The sequence below is a fragment of the Saccopteryx leptura genome, chromosome 7, assembly GCF_036850995.1.
Source record: "Saccopteryx leptura isolate mSacLep1 chromosome 7, mSacLep1_pri_phased_curated, whole genome shotgun sequence".
NCBI classification, from domain to species: domain Eukaryota; kingdom Metazoa; phylum Chordata; class Mammalia; order Chiroptera; family Emballonuridae; genus Saccopteryx; species Saccopteryx leptura.
The window spans coordinates 81723536-81744893 of NC_089509.1; the positions used below are offsets into that span (position 1 = coordinate 81723536).

The following is a 21358-nucleotide window of genomic DNA, read 5'->3' on the forward strand; positions in this document are numbered from 1 at the left end:
GCCCAAAGTTGGTTTTTCAAGATGATTGTTCTTAAATTAAGTTGGTCCTGAGACCAACTTAAATCCAATTTGGTCCTGGGAGGTGGCACTGGAATATCCACCTACACTGTCGCCATATTGGAATCTCCTCATATTCTCAAGGTTTTAAAATTAAGTAGCATATTCAGTGTTTTTTTCTAACTTCAATTTTATATGCATTACACTACACCAGCTTGGGTATCAGAATGTGACTGAATGCAGATGTACATGTCTGTTTTATAATTACCTAATAATTCCTCTAGAAAAGCTCTATGCAATAATGAATATCTAATATACAGTGTTGCACAATATACCATGTTATCCGGTTGAACAGAAGAGATTCCGATCAAGTTTGATCAGATGGTAATGTTTTGTCACCCTTTTTCTCTCTAGTCACTAGAACCCACTACAATATTCCTTTAAAAGTTTTCCTTCCTACTTCACCAAAATACAATGAAATCCAACATATGGAAACACAATGTCACACACACAGAACTCCCAGAAGAAACAGGCAGTGAGAGCTTAAGATCTCTATAAATAAAGATACCTGGGTATTCTTTTCATATCATATATTATAAGAAGCTAGTTGATATTGACATTAACTAAATATTAGCTTACAGAATTTGGTCTGAAGAAATAAATTTGAAGAACTTTTCCCTATTAGAGTACGAGGTAGAGCCTTCACTTTTCAAGAAGAATCTTAATTCCTTAGTTTCAATTCTAGTACAGCAGCAGGCCGGTATTATGGAAGGGAAGTTTCGTCATTTATCCCTGCAGAACTTTTTTTCACAGGAGGTTTTTATGCATTATGTACAGTATCTAGAACATTAATTAATACTCCTAACAAATATAATTGCTAATAAGAAAATAAACACTAGTATCGTGATGTAATTAGGAGGTTGACTTCAGCCCACCCAACATTTTGAGGACAATTAGCCATTGAGGTTATTACTTTCTTGGCTGAACCAGTAAATCTAGTGATATAATGACCTGGAAGAATGTTGGATTAGGAAGAAATAGTGCTGCTGCTTGGAACTTGGCTGGCTTTCTAAGATGTTCTGCTCTAAGGATCTATTTTGATGCTAAATATTTAATTAAAAAAAATCATCATAGCCAGTTGTTTTCTCTCAAATGTCATTAACTTGAATGTCTAACTTCAGTGAACATGAACACCTGCTCCAAAATAAGTTTTCTAAAATACAACTTCCAACACTAGTACTTTGACAGTTCAGGGTAACAGTTAATTCTATGCAGTATCGAGTAACAGTCATTTGTTCTTGAAATGCATAGAAAAAACTAGAGTAATATTCACCACATTAGGTATCCAAACAAAGAAAATGAGATTAGGAGAAACTTAATATATGTGCATTTAGATGAACTCACCTGCAAGAATTTTAGTCTTGAAAGGAAGTCATTCACATAGCTCCCGAGTGGTTTAAGGCTTGGGTATGATTTACCCATCCACATTCCTGGAATTTTGACATTCAAAATGCTGCTAACCACTTCTTCAAGATCTGTTGACATCACTACTAGCCCCTGAAATACATTTCATATGGTTAACATGATAATATAGATTTCAGAGCCCCTCTTAAATATCTTTTTCATAATGATCCTTTGTTTACAATTGTGATTAGTTGAAGTTGAGTCATGGCTGCTGGAGGGGAATAAAAGGAGAGAGAGAGCAAGAAAGAGAAAGAGAGAGAGAGAGAGAGAGAGACAGAAGGGGAGGGGGAGCAGTGGAGAAACAGATGGTCACTTCTTCTGTGTGCCCTGACTGGGAATCAAACCCAGGACATCCAAATGCTGGGCTCATGCTCTACTACTTGGAAACATTTTTTATTGAGGTATATGACACAAAACATTATATTCACTTCAGGTGTTCAACATAATGATTCAGTATTTGCATATCTTGTGAAATGATCACCACAATAAATCTAGCTAATATCCATCATCATAAGTTTTTTCTTGTGACGAGGACTTTTGAGATTTACTCTGTTAGCAACTTTCAAATGTGCAATACGGTATCGTTAACTCTAGTCACCATGCTGTACCTCACATCCCCATGACTTATTTATAGTCAACCTCTGAACAATGCAGGGATTAGGGCTGGTAGCCTCCCACACTGTGGAAAATCCAGGTATAAAACCTAAGTTGGCCTTCCACATCTACAGATTCCCAACTGTGGATCAAAAATACAGTTGACTCTTGAACAACATGTTTTAAAAAACTGTTTAAGTGGACCTGTGCAGTCAAACCTGTATTTTTCAAAGGGTAACTGTATTTTTTTTAAGACTTTATTTATTCATTTTAGAGAGGAGAGAAGGAGGAGAAAGAGAGAGAGAGAGAAAGAGAGAGAAGAGGGGAGGAGCAGGAAGCATCAACTCCCATATGTGCCTTGACCAGGTAATCCCAGGGTTTTGAACCGGCGACCTCAGCATTCCAGGTCGACACTTTATTCACTGTGCCACCACAGGTCAGGCAAGGGGTAACTGTATTTTATAACTACAAGTTTGTACCTTTGACCCTTATACATGTTGCCCACCCTGGAAAATCTTCTTAATCAATACTTGTTTATTCACTAGCTCTTAAATCACAGCCTAATTTTGAGTGAATTATATGCCCATCAAATGGGCAACTAACATATCTCTGTCCTGCCTTATTACAAGGATAGTGATGAATAATAAAATTAGGAAAATGATATGGAATGTTTTACAGATTTAAAATATCTTGGATTCTAATTGTGAAGGTTAATTGCTCTTATTCCATTTTAACTCACTGATGAACAGATGTTCAAACTCTGAGGCCCTTGAAAAATCCCTACTGGACAGTGCAACTGGACCAGCTGCCTCATTGTTTCTCTTTTCTCCATAGCTGACAGTATTATTCCAACTATCATATGGAGAAGATTTTAGAGTAAATTTCATAAATTAAAAACCCACATTTCATTTTCCTCCTTCCCTAAACCCACTAAAACAACAATAAATGAATTTATTGTTTAAAGGCTTAAGCCCACAAGTACAGAAAAAAAATAAGGAAAGGCACAATGACAACAAAATATTGGGAGCTAGAAAACATATGGACCATTGATAATTGACTTAGTGGTCAGGAGAAACCTGATCTTAAACTGGCTGAGGGCAAAGCTAAGAATCAACTAGTTACACATTGCAGAATGCCCCCCAAATATTTGGAATTGATGGCCCCAGATGAAAGTCCCTAGAGGAGGCTGGTGCTGAATGGAAAAGATTGTTGAGACCTGATTTAAAAAAAACTGGACACCTAGGTCTTCTCCCAGAAAACTGCACATCACCTCACTTGAATAAAACCTGGAATAAAAGTGAAAAAATCCCTGGAGCAGAGGATGCCAGCCAGGCTCTGTGTGGTCATGACTGCCGCACAGAAGCCTCTTTCCCATACTGGCTCCCAGGATACCGGAAGCAGGAAGGAAACAGGAAGAACCAGGTCAAAGAGTAACAATACCGAATGCTTCTTAGCCACAGAGCCTAGCCTGATTACACTACAGCCAGTCTAGTAGAGTCCTCTTTTTAATAGTAACTCATATCCAATCAGTTTTTCCTCTACCTCCAATGCCGCTGCAAGAAATCAGCCCAGCTGAACTACTTCAATCACGTAATTGGTCTCTGGTTAAACGCTTGTTCCCTTCCAATCCTTTCTGCAGGTTCGAGTGAATGTTTACAAATGTAGAATAGGTCATTTCACTTCATTGCTTAAAATCTTCTGAAGGCTTCCCTTTCTCTTTACACTTTAGAATGAAATTAAAAATTCTAACCACGGCCAACAAGGCAATCATGAAGCTCGGCTTCCTCTCTGTTCTGCCATTTCCCTTTGGCTCACCCCACTCAGGCCGCACCAACTTTCCTTACAATGCCAAGCTTGTTCCTCTCATGGCCTTTGCACCTGAGATACTGTCTGCCCAACGTCCATGGCTTGTCCAGCACATCAGGCATCTATCTGCTCACAGGTAAATTCTTTAGAGGAGTCCAACCCAAAATGACTGAGTTTCCCACCCATCACTCTCTATCCCTTATCCTGTTTCATTTTTTTTCCTTAGAAATGAGTACTTATGCCTGACCTGTGGTGGTGCAGTGGATAAAGCGTCAACCTGTAATGCTGAGGTTGCCGGTTCAAAACCCTGGGGTCACCTGGTCAAGGCACATATGGGAGTTGATGCTTCCTGCTCCTCCCCCTGTTCTCTCTCTTTCCTCTCTCTCTCTCTCTCTTTCTCTCTCTCTCTCCCTCTCCAATTAAAAATGGATAAATAAAATCTTTAAAAAAAAGAAATGAACACTTACTACTTACATAGTACATTACATTGTAATATATATATATCCCTCCCTCCCTCCCTCCCTTCCTTCCTTCCTTCCTTCCTTCCTTCCTTCCTTCCTTCCTTCCTTCCTTCCTTCCTTCCTTCCTTCCTTCCTTCTTTCTTTCTTTCTTTCTTTCTTTCTTTCTTTCTTTCTTTCTTTCTTTCTTTCTTCTCTCCCTTACTAAAACTAAGCTCTATGAGGGCAGAGGCTTTGTCTTTCTTACTTAACAGGTTGTGTCTTTTTGGCATGTATCTTATCCAGCAAACTACTGCTATCTAAATATTTTATACTTAGTTACTTGCTTAGTAACTGCCACCCCCAGAAATCTATATACTCTTCAAGGTCAGGAGCTTTTCTCCTATCCCCAAAACTAAGAACACTGCTTGCACAGAATCTGTACCTAATAAATATTTGCCGAGTGAATCAATGATAGGTTTATTTCAATGATTTTTCTTTGGAGTATTTCCCTTACCTTGATTGCTTTCTGAATGTTAATGCATGATTCCCTTATGGTCTGCAACAACTTATTGAACCTTCCCATCTCTTGGACAAGCACAGTGTTCATGCTCTGAGTGTAAGTTGTTGGGTATCTCCTCATTGCAGCCTCAATATCAAAGTTGTGTGGAAGTTTTCCCAAAATGTCACCAGCGACCTCATTTACTATTTCCTCTGATGATTTTGCACCAGCATCTGCTGAACGAGACTGAAAAAAAAAAAAATCCAAAATCCAAATCAGAAATCCTCCTAAAGGTGTAAGAATTGCCAGACAGGGAAACTCAGGTAAATTTTAGGAGTACTACTCTGCTATTTCATCTCAAATTCTTCTCCTTGGAAGATTTATTGAAGTAATGATAACAGGCATGGGCGTGGAGTTCAGGAGAAAACAACTGTTAGCAAAGAGGAGGAAGAGCATGTATGTGCTCATAGGCAAAAAAGGGTCTGGAGGAAGCAAACGAGCTACACACTGTGCTACCAGGTGGAAGGGGAGGAGTAGACGCCACGAACAGAGGAAAGAAAAGCACTTACATTGGAGGGTGGTGGCCAAGTGGTGATGGGCATTAATATCTAGGAGGAGGAAATCTGATCTTGCTTTGAGAAAGTTTAGCACACAATATATTTGCTAATAACTCTAGTGCCTACTCGTTTTCAAAAGCAGAAATATAGTTTTCTCCTTGAACCAGGAGGGCACAGAAAATAAGCTCATCTCCTCTAAGCAGTTGGAAGAGTTATGGAGAAAAGACAGATTTTAGTGATTCACACTGGAAGCAAGGAAGAGGAATTTCATTTCAATTTTTATTTTTTATGTTTGTGCTGGCACTGTGTAAATTAATCTATATTTTATGGAAAGACCCTTTAAATCCTCAGAATAAATGAATGTATGCATGTGTGTGTGTGTGTGTGTGTGTGTTGAAAGAGAGCAAGCACTATTAGACTATAAATGAATATCTTATATTTTTTCAGTCCTAGGAAATTATGTTTAATCTTGTTTCAGATTTCATATTGCCTGTTTTTTACATTGGATCTATTCTATAAATATTGACTTTTACTTAAGTTTCTAGTGAGATTTTTAATGCTACCTAGCACATACCACCATAAAATTCTATGACATCGTACAATAAAAAAATGTTGGTGTTAACTACATGTAAGTAAAAAAGAGATATATAAATATTAGGATATGCCAGTCTTTTATTATGATACAAACTGCTAGGCTTACAACTATAAATATATATAACAAATTAGAGAAAAAAGAAGATAATGAACATTTGGCCAAAACTAGTGAAATATTTATTTCCATTACATTTAAAGAACTATATGTTGACTTTTATTTGTATTTTGATGTGTACACAGGTGCTATAAACTCATTAAAAATATTCTTATTTTCTTTTAAGGTTTTATTTATTTATTTTTGGTAACAGAGCCAGAGAGAGGGACAGATAGGGACAGACAGACAGGAAGGAAGAGAGATGTGAAGCATCAATTCTTCTTTGCAGTTCCTTAGTCTCCTTAGTTGTTCATTGATTGCTTGTGCCTTGACCAGGGGGCTACAGCAGAGCAAGGGACCCTTGCTCAAGCCAGTGACCTTGGGCTCAAGCTGGTGAGCTGTGTTCAAACCAGATGAGCCTGCGCTCAAGCTTGCGAGTTTGGGGTTTTGAATCTGGGTCCTCTGCATCCCAGTCTGACGCCCTATCCACTGCGCCACTGCCCGGTCAGGCAAAATATTTTTATTTTCTAACAAGAGCTGTGCCTCCACCAAAGCCAACCAACCAACAAATATAATAATAATAATAATAATAATAATAATAATAATAATAATAATTAAATAAATACCAGGCCTAGAGGCCTTTAGAAATGTAAAAAAAAATATTTTAGTATCACAGACATTTTCCTTTATGTATTTCTCACACATCAAAATTAAATAATTGGGGTGATATGTTTTGAAAGTAATCTTCAATTGCTTCTGAGAGAATTAAGAGCAAGACTGTTTTAGTAATTGTTTCTCTTTATCACTTTAGAGTTTTCACAAATATTGTTTGAAATCTTCTAAAGGTTATTTTTCCTTTACGAAACACCACAGAGTTTAACCTTTTCATTTATGGTAATGATATTTTACATTGGAACAATTCTCCTATTCAAAAGAGAGTCTGGCGGTTGAGCATAAGGAAAAGAGCTCTCCAAAGGTAACATTTTAACCCCACTATTTCCCCTGTGATTTAAAGTGATATTTAGTTAAATACATACTGTAAAAGTGTTATCATCATTAAACTTGCTCTCTGAACTCTGTAGATCTTGTCTTTGTGCCTCTGAATTGTGGTGAGCCCAATGTGAAATCACTGAACTACTACTGCCTACCCATTACTGTAATTGTATTTGCCAATCTGAGTTTCAGGACATTACAAGAGGTTGTTTAATTACATGCTGAGAAGATACCTCATGTGTATTTAAACGTATTCATTTGGTTCTGAGTAATTTTCTGTTGGAATGAGCCCACTGTTTTATGTATTCTGTAATGTGGCACATCCCATCAAATTTAAGTAAAGCCAAGAGACACCATTCATGTCCTGTTGTCAGACTATTTTATATTACATGCATCTAATGTTCCAAAAGATCTATGCTCAGGCAATAACTGATTTTAGTGTTATTATCATGTAAAATGGACATAAAAATAGTCTTTGTCCTTTTTGCCTTATTAGAAGATGTCATCTTACAGTAGATCAGAGCTAGGAGTTCCTCAATGATTACACACAATGCTACCTTCCTAATTTGGTTCTTTTAGCTTTTTCTTTCTTTCCTTTTTTTATTTTTTATTTAAACATCTCTGGTTATGTCATCTAAGTCCTATTCCATTTTTAGAATCTTGAAAGAGAATATAGCACAGTGATTCAGAATACAGATTTCAGAGCCAAACCAGTGGGAATCAGACCGCTTGGTTTGGAGTTCTGTTTTGAAATTGTACTAGCTGACCACAGGTTAGCTACTTAATCTTTCTTGTCTCAGTTTTATACTTGTAAAATGAGACTGACGAGCTCTTACCTCATGGATTCCAGAAGCATATATAGATACTGAGAACAGTACTAGCACACAGTAAGTGTTACATACTATTAAGTATTATCATTATTGCTCTGAGATTCCATAAAAATTTAAAAGATCAGATAGACTTCAATTCATGGAATAATTTGCTTGATTGAATAATTGTCCTTATTAACATTTCATTCAGTCACTAAGGGAACTCTTGCCATTTGGACTCATTTGCTTTCAAAAATGAAAACAAACAAATAACTGAGCACATCTAAAGGGAGAACAATGCAAGAGATGATTTTAATAGACAAGCAAGATGAAATAGTTTTCATTCAAATGTACGGACTCACATCCATGACTTTATTTGTATTTTGATGTGTATATAAGGTGCTATACTTCTGATACCTTGGCAGTTAACTCTCCGACAGGCCCTTACCTTGATGTTCTCACCAGTGACGCTGCATATTTACCAAGAGTTACTGTATTTTTCTCCTAAACCATTTTTTTTCATTTTTAATTACTATTGCAATGTATTTTTTAAATATTATATACACAGATAAAATACTGATTCTATGTAAACTAGATTAAACATTCTGGAACATTTGATAAAAATAAGTCATTTTAAAAGTTGTTGGTGAATTAGTAAGAGACTAGAAAATAAAATAGGCAAAATCCTAGATGGATTCCAGCATCAAACTGCTTCCCAAGTGTCTCTGAGATTCTTCTTCTTAAAAGGGCTATAATATGTCATGTATTGGGGCATGGTTTATGCAAGAAAGATAAATGGAATCTTAGCAGCAGCATGCTATCAAGAAATACTCAGAGATACTCAAAGAATGTCACTCCAAGCCTCCTTGCAGCAAAATGATACTCAAAGATTCTTTCTAAATAAACAGATTGATGAAAAACACCCCATACATTCATGAACTTTATAAAATTTGTAGCTCTGATATGCATAACATTTTTTCTTTTCCTTTAAATGGTTATCCACCTTAACAGACAGAATTGTGCACACAGGTCTCCACTGTGCTCACACATGCTGCTGGGAGCTTCGTCTCCAGCCTCAGGAGCCAGCTCCTGTACAGATCACACACCTGTGTGAGAAGAATGTTATCGAATAACAGTTGAGTTTCTGACTGGTCTTTTGTGATATCTGCATTGGCATTCATTCCAAAGATTTCTGGTGCTGGGTTCAGCGGCAGAGTCTTTGTGTATTCGATGTAGCTTTTGTGCTGTAAAGATGAATAACAAGGAGTCAGGAGGTTAGGAATCAATTATCCTGGAGAACTTTCTCACTGAAAAGAGATGATTTTCAATACTCAAGTTATTGAGTGGATAAGCCTGTGAGACCAGACACTGAATGATTTCATTTTCTTTCAACATGGGCCAAGGTTAAAAAAAAAGAAGCTGTGAACACATTTAGAGAGAATAAGAAAATGTACCATTCAATTGGAATGAATTTTAAAACAGAGAGAGGAATGTCTTGGCCACTTCATTTAGAAATTTCATCCAGAGAAATTCTCTGTGCTATATTTTGCTGATGAATGCTCTTAATTTATTGCAATAACCATAACTTTTCAGCTCTACTCCAATTTTTCTGTTTGTTCTTATTGTGATAAATTAACATAATTCAGAAAAGTAAAGGTTATCTAAAAATTTATTATCCTGAGATCATCACCATTAACACCATTTATCTTTTTATGCAGATGAATTCACACCTTATATTTTATTTACAAAAACTTTTTATAAAAATTCCATATATTTTTGATGGTCATATAACCAAATACAAATACTCATGCACATATATGGTGATTGGGAGGTTAGTCATTGATGGGTTTTTAATATGAGTCATGTTTTGGGTCATTTGACAATTCATCACTGGAGATCTTGTTGACTTGCTCTACCCAGTCAGTGACCTAGGCTCTAGGACCAATTTTTCTCTTCATCTCATTGATCTCTGTCCTCAGCTAACATTAACCCTGGTGGATGAATGGCTCAGGGTTGGGGGTTATGGTACATGCCTGCACTGGATGTGGCCATGTGTTTAACTTTCAGTATGTACCCTTTTGAATTCTGGGAATAAGATGAGAACCAATTTGTCCTGGAAGTCTACTGTGTGGCACCCTGAAGGCAAATACCCCATCTTCCACTAGACAGGAGGGGGGAAACAGCAGAAAGGGACTTTGGCCTTGTGCGGTAGGTGGTCTATGACTCTGCCACTTTCTATTTGAGCGGCTTTGGGCAAGTCATTCAATTTTAGTGAACTTGCTTTCTCATTTGTAAAAGGGGTAGAATAATAATACCAATGCTGATTTGATGCTCTAGTGAGATCATTTCATGTCACTGCTTTGTAAACAATTAAGCATGACATAAATATTAATGATTATTTTAAATATTATTTTAACCCTTCTCATGTGTATTTTTATTTTAAATAGGGACAATGGCTTTTTACCCAGAGGATCGAATTCATGATAGCAGAATCTCAGGTCACTGAGACAGCTATTCTTGGGTTAAGAACATTTCTGGTAATCCTCATACTACAGCTAGCAGGAAACCATTAACTCTATCTGTGCACAAGGTTTGCTCTGACTGGCCCTGTAAGACTGAAGAAAGCACACACAACATTGAACAATAAACAAGGCCTCTCGGAAAATCACCATGCTCAATATCAGAGGAATTTCATGTCTTACTGCTTTGTTGAAAGGCATACTTACATCACCAGATGGGGGAACAAAATAGATGCCACTTGAGTCGAATTTATAGTCTGGATTTTCAACTAACTCCGTGTTGAAGAACTTGTCCAGAATGCTGCGCAGCGTGCGCCGGTCCCAGTCGTCGGTCACCCTGCCCCCGTAGTTGCATTCCCCGGTCATGTACCGCAGGGCGTCGTAAGGCAGCTCCTGAAATTGAGAGCTCAGGTCGCTCAGCCAGTTAGCGTTATTGGTCACACTTTATACAAAATTGTGTTTCTTGTTTGTTCATGTGATTAAACTAAAACATCTTATCAAAGATTGCCATTAACACAATTTCTCTTTGTAACTTCCCTGCCAGTTGTTGCCATTTTCCCCAGGGTCCTTCTTCCTTTCTGTGGTTTGTCGTTTACGTATAGTCAATGTAGAAGATAGAAGTCCTCTATTAGCTGCTGAACTCACTACTCAGCCAACATTCATAGACCACCTACTACGTGCCAGATACAAAATGAAATAGAGTCCCAGTGGTAGTCAACCTGGTCCCTACCACCCACTAGTGGGCGTTCCAGCTTTCACCGAGGGCTGTAGCGGAGCAACCAAAGTATAAATAAAAAGATAGATTTAACTAGAGTAAGTTGTTTTATAAAGATTTATTCTGGGCCCTGGCCAGTTTGCTCAGCGGTAGAGCGTTGGTCTGGCGTGCGGGGGATCCGGGTTCGATTCCCGGCCAGGGCACATAGGAGAAGTGCCCATTTGCTTCTCCACCCCCCCCTCCTTCCTCTCTGTCTCTCTCTTCCCCTCCCGCAGCCAAGGCTCCATTGGAGCAAAGATGGCCCCGGGCGCTGGGGATGGCTCCTTGGCCTCTGCCCCAGGTGCTAGAGTGGCTCTGGTCGCGGCAGAGCGACGCCCCGGAGGGGCAGAGCATCGCCCCCTGGTGGACAGAGTGTCGCCCCTGGTGGGCGTGCCGGGTGGATCCCAGTCGGGCGCATGCGGGAGTCTGTCTGACTGTCTCCCCGTTTCCAGCTTCAGAAAAATACAAAAAAAAAAAAAAGATTTATTCTGCCAAACGTAGCGAAAATCTGACATAAAGTACTTGGTAAGTAATTATTATTATATGCTTTAACTTGCTGTAACTCTGCTTTATAAATTTTATAAAGTAAAGTTACTTCCCTACTTTATAAATCACCATTACTGTGGAACCGGTGGGCGGTTAGAAAATTTTACTATGAACAGAGATACAGAAGTGGGCAGTAGGTATAAAAAGGTTGACTACCCCTGAAATAGACCAGAAGCCCATCCTTGAAAACCTTTCACTGCTGAGTGACACACAGAACAAATCCAATATAATTCAGAGATCACCAGTGTTATCTTAACCACCTTTTTATATCCATATATACTTTGGTAATTGGAATCACACTGTAAATACAATTTTGCATATATCTTGTCACCAAAACTCTTGAAAATCCTTTATCATTTTATGAAATACTCTTTGAAAATACTATTTTAATAACTGTCTTCTAATACTGAACATATCAGTTACTCTTAATTTTGTACTATTTTAAATTATTTTTCATTAAATATACATTTCTAATGATTCAGTAGTATAGATTTCTGCAAAGCAAATTATTTATACTATGTCACAGAAAAGCTTATAAAAAGCAATTGATTAATGTCACCAAACTGCTTTTCAGACGAGCTGTAGCAATTGTAAAAATCAGATTGAAAATATTTTCTAATTTGATAACCCAAAGATAATTAATATTATGGTAATTTGAATTTCTAGAAAACTAATGAGGTTTATAATTTTTTCCTATGTTTAATAACATTTGTTCTTCAGTGAATTAGCCTCTTACTCATTTTTCAATTAAAGTTTTAATAGTTTTACTTTATTTGTGTAAGCTGTTTTATAAATTGACCTTGATTTATTAAATTTATGGACATATTTTTCCTTTTAGTTTGCTTTTTATTATAGTCTCTTATATACAGAATGTTTTCATGTTTAGGCATGCAAAAGTATTAACCTTTCACATTTCAATTCTTTTATCCTAAGCATAAGTACTTACACGCCCACCAGCAGTATAAACAATTCTATTTCTTAGTGCTCCAACTAAACTAAGCATTATCATTTATGGAAACAAATTGACAATCAATAAAATTGTTTTTAGTTGTAAAGTCTTTTTTGATATTGACATTTTAAAAAGTTTACCATTTGTGTTTCTTGTTTTGTTAAATTATCTATTCTGTTCTTTTATGTGTTTTTCTTATTTTAATAGCTCTTTATAAAAAGATACTGAATCACTTTGTCAGATACATTTTAAATATTTTCTCCAAGTTTTATTGGCCTTTTATTTTTATGATATTTTTGTGGTATTTTAACATAAAACATATTTTCTCATGAAACATAGCAATCTTTTAGGGTTTTTGGGTCATTTTTATATTCTACATGCCCATCCTGTAGTTAGTTACATGCCCATCCTGAGGAGTCTATTCAATAGAAATAACAGCACTAGTGAAGAGTAGAATGTAGTGCTTAAAGAAGAGAAATTCATTGATTGAAAGTTGGAAATTATGAGACTTGTTATTTGGTAGAACTGGAACTGAAGGGGGTGAATTTCGGAGAACATGTGTCAATGACAGACCTTGTGGAGAAACAAACAGAAACAGCGAGGAGAACGCCAGCATGTTCATGGTCTTCCAACTGTGAACTGACGGGAGTTGGATCAGATCAGATGCATGCACTGCTTGGTCTTGCCTTGTCAATGGGCCTCCACCTCATCAAAATGAAATGTAGTAAGAAGACTCATACACAAATTAAATAGCCAGTATATGAGGTAGAGCCACAGGTCGAGGAGTGGCCCTGGACAGCTTTATAAGGCACACTGAGATGAGCTCTGGAGGGGGAAGAGTTTAAGTAGAAAAGATATAAACCTGCCACCATGGCCCTAAGAGCTGATGGACAAAATGCTGTTTCTCTCCGCAGCTTGATCATGACCAGGACCCATCAAATTGGGGAGTGCATCCTCCCCGAGGCCCACTGGGGCCGCAGACACAGCTGCAGCTTGCTGCAGGGACTGCTTTCAACAAGGGATGTTATAAGAGGGTTGAGACCATGGGCAGGAAGAGAGTGTAAACAGAAGCAGAGCTCAAAGTCAACAACTAGAATGTAAGATTACATACAAAGTTATTCACTATAACGTTTCGTATAAGCAAAAAATATCAATGAAATAAAGTCCAAGTAGTCAACATAGGAGAAATTCTGTGTAAGCAGAATCTATAGATCTTGCTTGAAATAGACCTATATTTATTTCAAAAGTTGTCCAAAACATAAGAAAAGTGAAAATAAAAACTGAAAATAAATATGCAAATATAATAATGTTTTGATGAAAATTTTGTGTATGTATTGTGCATACGTACATGTGTGCCATATGTGCATAAGAAAATCTGGACAGATATGCCCTAAGCTGTGAAATTTTTTGCCTTGGGGTAAAATTAGGGTGAGAAGTAGGGGTGAGTTTCTCTCTCTCACACACACACACCAAAACAAGAACAACAAAACAACTGCCCATCTGCCAAGTAGATTATATATATCTACTGTACTTGTATTTTCTTTTCTTTTCTTTTCTTTTCTTTTCTTTTTACAGAGACAGAGAGAGAGTCAGAGAGAGGGATAGACAGGGAAAGACAGACAGGAATGGAGAGAGATGAGAAGCATCAATCATCAGTTTTTCATTGCGACACCTTAGTTGTTCATTGATTGCTTTCTCATATGTGCCTTGACCGTGGGGCTACAGCAGACCGAGTAACCCCTTGCTCGAGCCAGTGACCTTGGGTCCAAGCTGGTGAGCCTTGCTCAAACCAGAGAAGCCTGTGCTCAAGCTGGTGACCTCGGGGTCTCCAACCTGGGTTGTCTGCATCCCAGTCTGACGCTCTATCCACTGCGCCACCGCTTGGTCAGGCTGTATTTTCTTCTTTTATAGTTTTACTTTTCCTTTTTACTTTTTTAATCCAAAAGAATTGTATAGTATGTATAATCTAACTTAATTTTTCCTAATATCAAATAACCAATTATTCTATCATCACTTGTTGAATCACTTCTTCCATTTCCCATTCATTTAAAATGCTGAAAGTATTATACCTAATCTCTACATATAGATGTGTTCCTGTTCTTGTTTTTAATGGCTTGAAGATCTTTTCACTCATCATGACTGATTCACTAAACAGATTCTAACTGAGTCATTTACTATATATACTGTTTTAGGAACTGGGATCACAAGAGTAAACAAAATTACTAGTGGTTCGTGATTTGACTCTTCTTCTAATAAAAATGTGCTCTTCTTCTAATCAAAAGTTTATAGCTTGGGTGGGTAGTAGTTCTACTACTTTGATTCAGGCAGAGAATGGGAAATAGGAAAGGGAAACAGGACTTTGTAAGATAATCATTCCTTATTTCGCATTTTTTTCTTCTAAATTTCCCCCCTACTCCTTGGTCTATTATTTGTACATTACTTTATATCAGCTCCATAGACTCCCAGCACATGATTAAAAACAGGGCTTACTGGTATTTTTCAGCTCAGACACTGACATACCAGGGCCACTTTTGTGAAATCTTTGTTTCTTCAACTTCCTGTTAGTGTTTGATTCCTCTAGGTTAGTACACCCCTCTTTCATTTTATTTCCTCATCCTATTTATTCTCTTGAGGGTACCCACTGCTGGAGATCTAGGTTGTGTGTGCGTGTGTGTGAATTTAATTCTGACAGCTTTCTTTGTCAAGACATTGAGTCATTTTGTTTTAGGGGGAAAGATGCTGATTGCTGGAGTAGGATTACATTAGATTTAATAATATCAAAGGGAACTGTGAATTTACATTCCTCAAAGAATCTCTCTTTAACACTTAATGAATTACATGTGACAGATGAGGAGCAGTTTTGTCAAGTTTGCTCTATATAATTACAGTGCTGGAGGAATGAGAAGCTCTGCTGAACTGTCACTGAATACAACAGATCAGTTCAGTCGGTCCCTTGTGTCATTAATAGAATCTCTCCATAGCACTCAAGAGGATGAAAAATTCCTGCTATTCCTACTAACTCCACGCTTTCTCCTGCTTTTCCCCTGGCTGTGCACTTCCCATGCCTTCTGTTCTCTCTCCTCCCCACTGATGTTGGGAACTTACCAACAGAGTCTCTCTTTAGTTCCTTTCTTTCCTTAGGCCCCATGCCTCCCTTTTAAACCTCAAATGTTCTTAGGCTTCTCCTAACACAAACAATTCACAAATCTTTGTTTTGTGCTCAAGCTCTTTTCTTCTCTTGGGTTTTCTATTTACATGCCACAAGCCTATTAAATAGCTTCACCTGGATATCCAGTCGTATAAGATATGTGAAACAGAAGTAATTATCCACTCACCCACCCCCATTCCACTAACGCACCTGCTATATACCTATTAATTCCTGGTAACGTCCCCTGCCCAGATAAATGAATGGTACTACCACCAATTCAGAACAGAAGATTAATATTAACTGAAACTCCCCCCTTCTTTCTTTACTATTTAATATTTAAACCATTTCAGTTCTTTTACCTATAGAACTGTCATATCTCTACCATGTTCCTCATCCTAGCTCAAATGCTTTAAACTATTAACATTTCTTGCCTAGGTTAGCTTGATGGTTTTCTGTATTAGTTTCTTAGGGCTGCTGATAGGTGGTATTAAACAACAGAAATGTATTGACCAATAGCTTTGAGGCTAGTAAGGAGACATCAGCACGTTGGCAGGACCACACTCCCTCCAAAGCTTCTAGGAGGATCCTTCCTTGTCTCTACCAGCTTTTGATAGCCCTTGGGTGTTCCTTGGCTTGTGGCAGCGTAACTCCAATCTATGCCTCCGTCTTCACATGGCTGTCTTCTCTCTGTGAGTATCCAGATGTCCCTCTTCTAGTGACATCAGTCATGTCCTATGAGGACCCACCCTACTTCAGTATGACTTAATCTAACTTAACTAATTACATCTGCAACAACATCATTACCAAATAAGGTCATATTCTGAGGTACCATGGATTAGTACATCAATATACATTTTTTTGGAGAGGGGGACACATTTCAACTCATATCATCTAAAACTGGACTGTCATCTAAGTCCTTTCAATCTATTCTTCACTTGGTTGTTAAAGTGATCTTTCTAAAATGCAAATATTCTCCTAAAAGCACACCAATAGCAATGGAATAAACTCCCAAATCAGTTAGCATGGCATATAAGAATGTTCCAGATCACTTACAGTTAACCAAACCTTTTCATCTGTTTGCATTTTTTTTTAATTGAGGTATAATTGATATATAACATTATATTAGTTTCTGACATACAACATAATTATTTGATATTTGCATACATTATTTGCACCTTTTAACAGCTTCTTTGTTGTTACCTCTTCACACTCTCTAACTGAGAACCTTCTACTTATTCAAGTCCCACATACCTTTTCCTCTGTAGAACAATCATATTTCTCTAAAATAGTGGTTCTCAACCTGTGGGTCGCGACCCCGGCGGGGGTCGAACGACCAAAACACAGGGGTCGCCTAAAGCCATTGGAAAATACATATTTATTATACAATACATTTTTAAATAAAATATGTATAATAAATATGTATAATAAATACATATAATAAAATATGTATAATAAATACATATTTATTATACAATACATTTTTAAATAAAATATGTATTTCCGATGGCTTTAGGCGACCCCTGTGTTTTGGTCGTTCAACCCCCGCTGGGGTCGCAACCCACAGGTTGAGAACCGCTGCTCTAAAAATAAAGTCATGCTGCAAAACACAAGTAAATAAGTTTGTCTTTTTTTTTTTTCATTTTAGAGTCTGGTTAACTTGTGATATTCTCAAATATTTTGAAAATAAGAACAATACAATCATTTTTAAGATCCCATAAGTGTGTACGTATCACAATAAATGATTAAATTTAGGTTCATAATAGATAAACTGATATCCTAACTACCTACTCTAGCAGTTACTACATAATACTATAATAAAGTATTACTTAATAAGCTGTTGGAAACTATCCTGCTATTCATTTTATAAGCACAGGAATGAATCAGAAGTCCCTGCTTACTGTACAGACACAACGTGATAAAAGGCAAACTAGGTAACGTCCTTGCTGTGATTTCTATACCTCATACTGGTTCAGGAACATGTGGAGTTGCTGTACACTGATTCTCAGGTCAGTCTCATTGAACTCGTAAGGAATATTCCACCCCAGGGGTCCAAATTTCCGTCTCTCTTGTACCAAAGCATGAAAGAAACAGAGTCCATAAAGTAACTTCTTGAATTCCTCCTGTAATGAGAAGAAATGGCGCCACATCACAATTTTCCCCCTAAAATTACATTATACCGACCACATCTTCAGATCAAAGTAATTAATTCCTTTTGCTTATAAATATATCCACCTAGGTGAGAAGAATTAACAGTCAGAGAGCCGAGGCCGTCAGTGCTACTGGGTGGAGCAGGAGAGCACAAAACGGGAGCCTGAAAGGGAAGGGCCGGCTATGGGCACAGCTGGTGGGCTGAGGGGGACAGCCCCCCGCCTCTGACAGTCAGCCGCTTGGTGTGAGCCACAAGGAGCAGACAGGGAGCTGGACTAGGACTGGCAGCCAGGGTCACAGAAAGGTTTCCTGGTCGAGAGGGCGTGTGTCCCGAGTGAGGCAAGCCCAATGGTTAGAGCCGGCAGGACGGGAACGCTGGGAACCACAGCCAAGGGGAATAAGGAGCAGCCGCTGCAGGAGAGCGCAGCCAGGGTGACGCGGCCACAGGCGGAGGAGTGCGGCAGGGCCGCTGAAGGAGAACCCATGGAAGAGCTCACAGGAGGAAGAGTCAGCTTCAACCCTAAGTGCAAGTGCCTAGTCCAGAGCCTTCCGAGCAGCAGCAGCCCAGGCGGGAACTCTGCCCCTCTCTCTCTCTCTCTCTCTCTCTCTCACACACACACACACACACACACACACACACACACACACACACACACACCCGATGCCAACTCCACCCTCTTCCCACAGCAATATGAAGCTCACTGACTACAGGTGCAAGGTGAGGTACTGGAGAGTTGATGCCTACATCTTTAATAAAAGTTGAGGTATTGATTACTATGTTGTATTGTACTTTCTGTACTTGTTATAGGCAAAAACTAGATCAGCAATGGCTACTGAGTAAGAAGTAGATATTGATGAGAAACAGGATAGTTGCATGGTCCTAAAACGTCTCCTTAGAGATTTTTAGTTGCAAGGGACAGTTATTATACAGTGAAGAAATAAGACAACACTTTCTCCAGATAATTAAGATTAGTATCATCAGTGAGGGATAAATTGTGTACCTCCCAATGTCATACCCCAAAGACACAATGTCACTTATGTCATTGCTGGCTAAGAATGCATAACCTGAATTTAGTCATGAAGAAATACTAAGAAAGCCCAAAATGACAAGTGTTGTATTAAAAAGGAGAGGGGAGCCTGACCAGGCAGTGGTACAGTAGATACAACATCGAACTGGGACGCAGAGGACCCAGGTTCAAAACCCTGAGGTCACCAGCTTGAGTATGGACTCATCCGGCTTGAGCATGGGCTCACCAGCTTGAGTGCAGGCTCACTGGCTTGAGCATGGGACCATAGATATGACCAAAGTTGCTGGCTTGAGCCAGAAGGTCGCTGGCTTGAAGCTCAAGGTCACTGGCTTGAGCCCAAGGTTGCTGGCTTGAGCAAGGACTCACCACTCTGCTATAGCCCCCTAGTCAAGGCACAAATGAGAAAGCAACCAGTGAACAACTAAGGATCCTCAACGAAGAATTGATGCTTCTCATCTCTCTCCCTTCCTGTCTGTCTGTCCCTATCTGTCCCTCTCTCTGTCTCTGTCACAAAAAAGGGGGGGAGAGGTGAATTCTTCCAAAATGGCAATGTCATCAAAGACAGAGGCTGAGGAAATGTTTCAGATTAAAGAAGGCAAAGAGACATGAGCACTAACATATGTTAACACTAGACCAATTCTATAGTGAACAGGGCCACTGCTCTAATGGACATTACTACATCAACTGACAAATTTGGAACACAAATGATAGATTAGATATAATAGTGTACCCTCGTTAAATTTACTAACCTAATGACTGTAGTGGGAAAGATAATATTTATACTTTCATTCTTAGCAAATATACATTGAAGTATTTATTTAGGTATAAGGAGCCATGACTAACTTATCCATACATGGTATATACCAGCAGGAGATGAATATGGGCACAGGGCTTGGGGTAGTCTTTGTGTAACCTTTATACTTGTGATTTTCCTGTAAGCTTAAAAATATTTCCAAATAAAAATTAAGACAAAAATTACGATGTGCTGCTTTGGTATATGAGGAGACTGGAGTTTTGGTTTGGACTGTGGTTCATTAAAGCCTTGACTTTCAATATGTGAGTATTGAAATAAGGGAGTAACATTTTTCAAAAGGGCTTCAGTCTAGCTATTGTATGTAGAAATGACCTCACAACCTACCTTGGAGTAACCTACTCTTTCTGGGCCTAATTAGTGCAAAAATTAGTCATACAGCAGGTCTTAGAAGCTTAGGATAAGGTTTGACTTGGTTTTAAATATAGGTTTCTTTTTTTTTTTCAGTACCCATGACTTTTGTTTACTAAAAGTACTTCTTTATTTTTAATGTTTTTCTTTTGATGTGTGTTTAAAACATATTCTGACATCAAGAGTGTGAGCTTTCCAATGGTAAAAACTTACCAAGGTTTATAACTTCTCAAAAAGAAGCTCTTCTATTTTTAATTATGGTAAAACGCTGTGAAACAATTTTAGGTCATAGACATTCACACACAGAATTCTAATCATGAAAGCAGTGGGTGGTTTCCCTGCTTGCCTGGTGATGCTAAAAAAGACCCTTATGAGTCCCATCAATCAAGGAGTAAAATCATTTTGGCTCTCATTATAGTTATACGGAGAAAATATTTTTATATCTTAATTTAAAGATATGGCTCCAAATAGCAAAGGGCTCAGTTAATATCCTGAAACAAGATTCTCCAACCTTGCAGATTTGTACTGGGAATGGCTTACAGCTGACTTTCTAAATAGAAAGCTACATTATTAATGACACCCCACAAGATCTCAGCTGAGCAGGAATGAGGCTGGATAGTAAAATTAAAATAAAATATTAATAAAATTGACTTCAGCACAGTCAATAATCAGTAATCAAAACCAACTGCGCTGCAGTGCAGAAGGCCTATTTAATTTGTAGTTTTACTCAGCACACACATCCGTGAGCACCAGGGACCACTTGAATCGCTTTACAGGGCTGAGGTAACAAGAGTTAGCGATTACTAACCGGCTTTTGGCAGCTGCCAAAGAACTCGGGGTCAGAGATCGGATCCATGAGGTACGATCGGATGATATTAGCCCGTAAACCTTTCGGCGCTTCATTGGTCATTTTCACTCCATTCTGCAGCACAGACACAGGGAAATTTGGAGATGGGTAACTTGTCAGCCACATTCGGAAATCTGGATGTGTTGATTCTGGGCTTAGCTCCTGCAGGAAAAAAGTCAGAGACAAAAGCACAAATAAAATCCCTGAGAACTCTACAGATCACACGTGTCTAGAATGGGCTGGAAGTGAGAGAAAGCATTTTTACACAATAGAGCTCCCAGCTGCAATTTAAGGCAAAAGCCACAAAATCTGATTCTGCCCAGAAACAATATTCTTGATATGGTTAAACCCTGTGACTATGACGTTCACAAAGGTGTTACATAATTCAGAATTGACCACAATAAATACCC

General features: G+C 38.2%; 1 protein-coding gene across 1 annotated transcript in view; it reads right to left on the reverse strand.

The window, feature by feature from the left end:
- Positions 1–21358, reverse strand: part of DNAH7 (dynein axonemal heavy chain 7) — a 256542-nt gene that overhangs the window by 25100 nt on the left and 210084 nt on the right. The window contains exons 57-62 of the mRNA XM_066345867.1: positions 20910–21110; positions 17722–17883; positions 10574–10759; positions 8954–9091; positions 4816–5046; positions 1402–1554 (exon numbers count right to left, since the gene is read on the reverse strand). Coding sequence (XP_066201964.1) covers positions 1402–1554; positions 4816–5046; positions 8954–9091; positions 10574–10759; positions 17722–17883; positions 20910–21110 — 1071 coding nt within the window. The remainder of the gene's footprint in view (positions 1–1401; positions 1555–4815; positions 5047–8953; positions 9092–10573; positions 10760–17721; positions 17884–20909; positions 21111–21358) is intronic.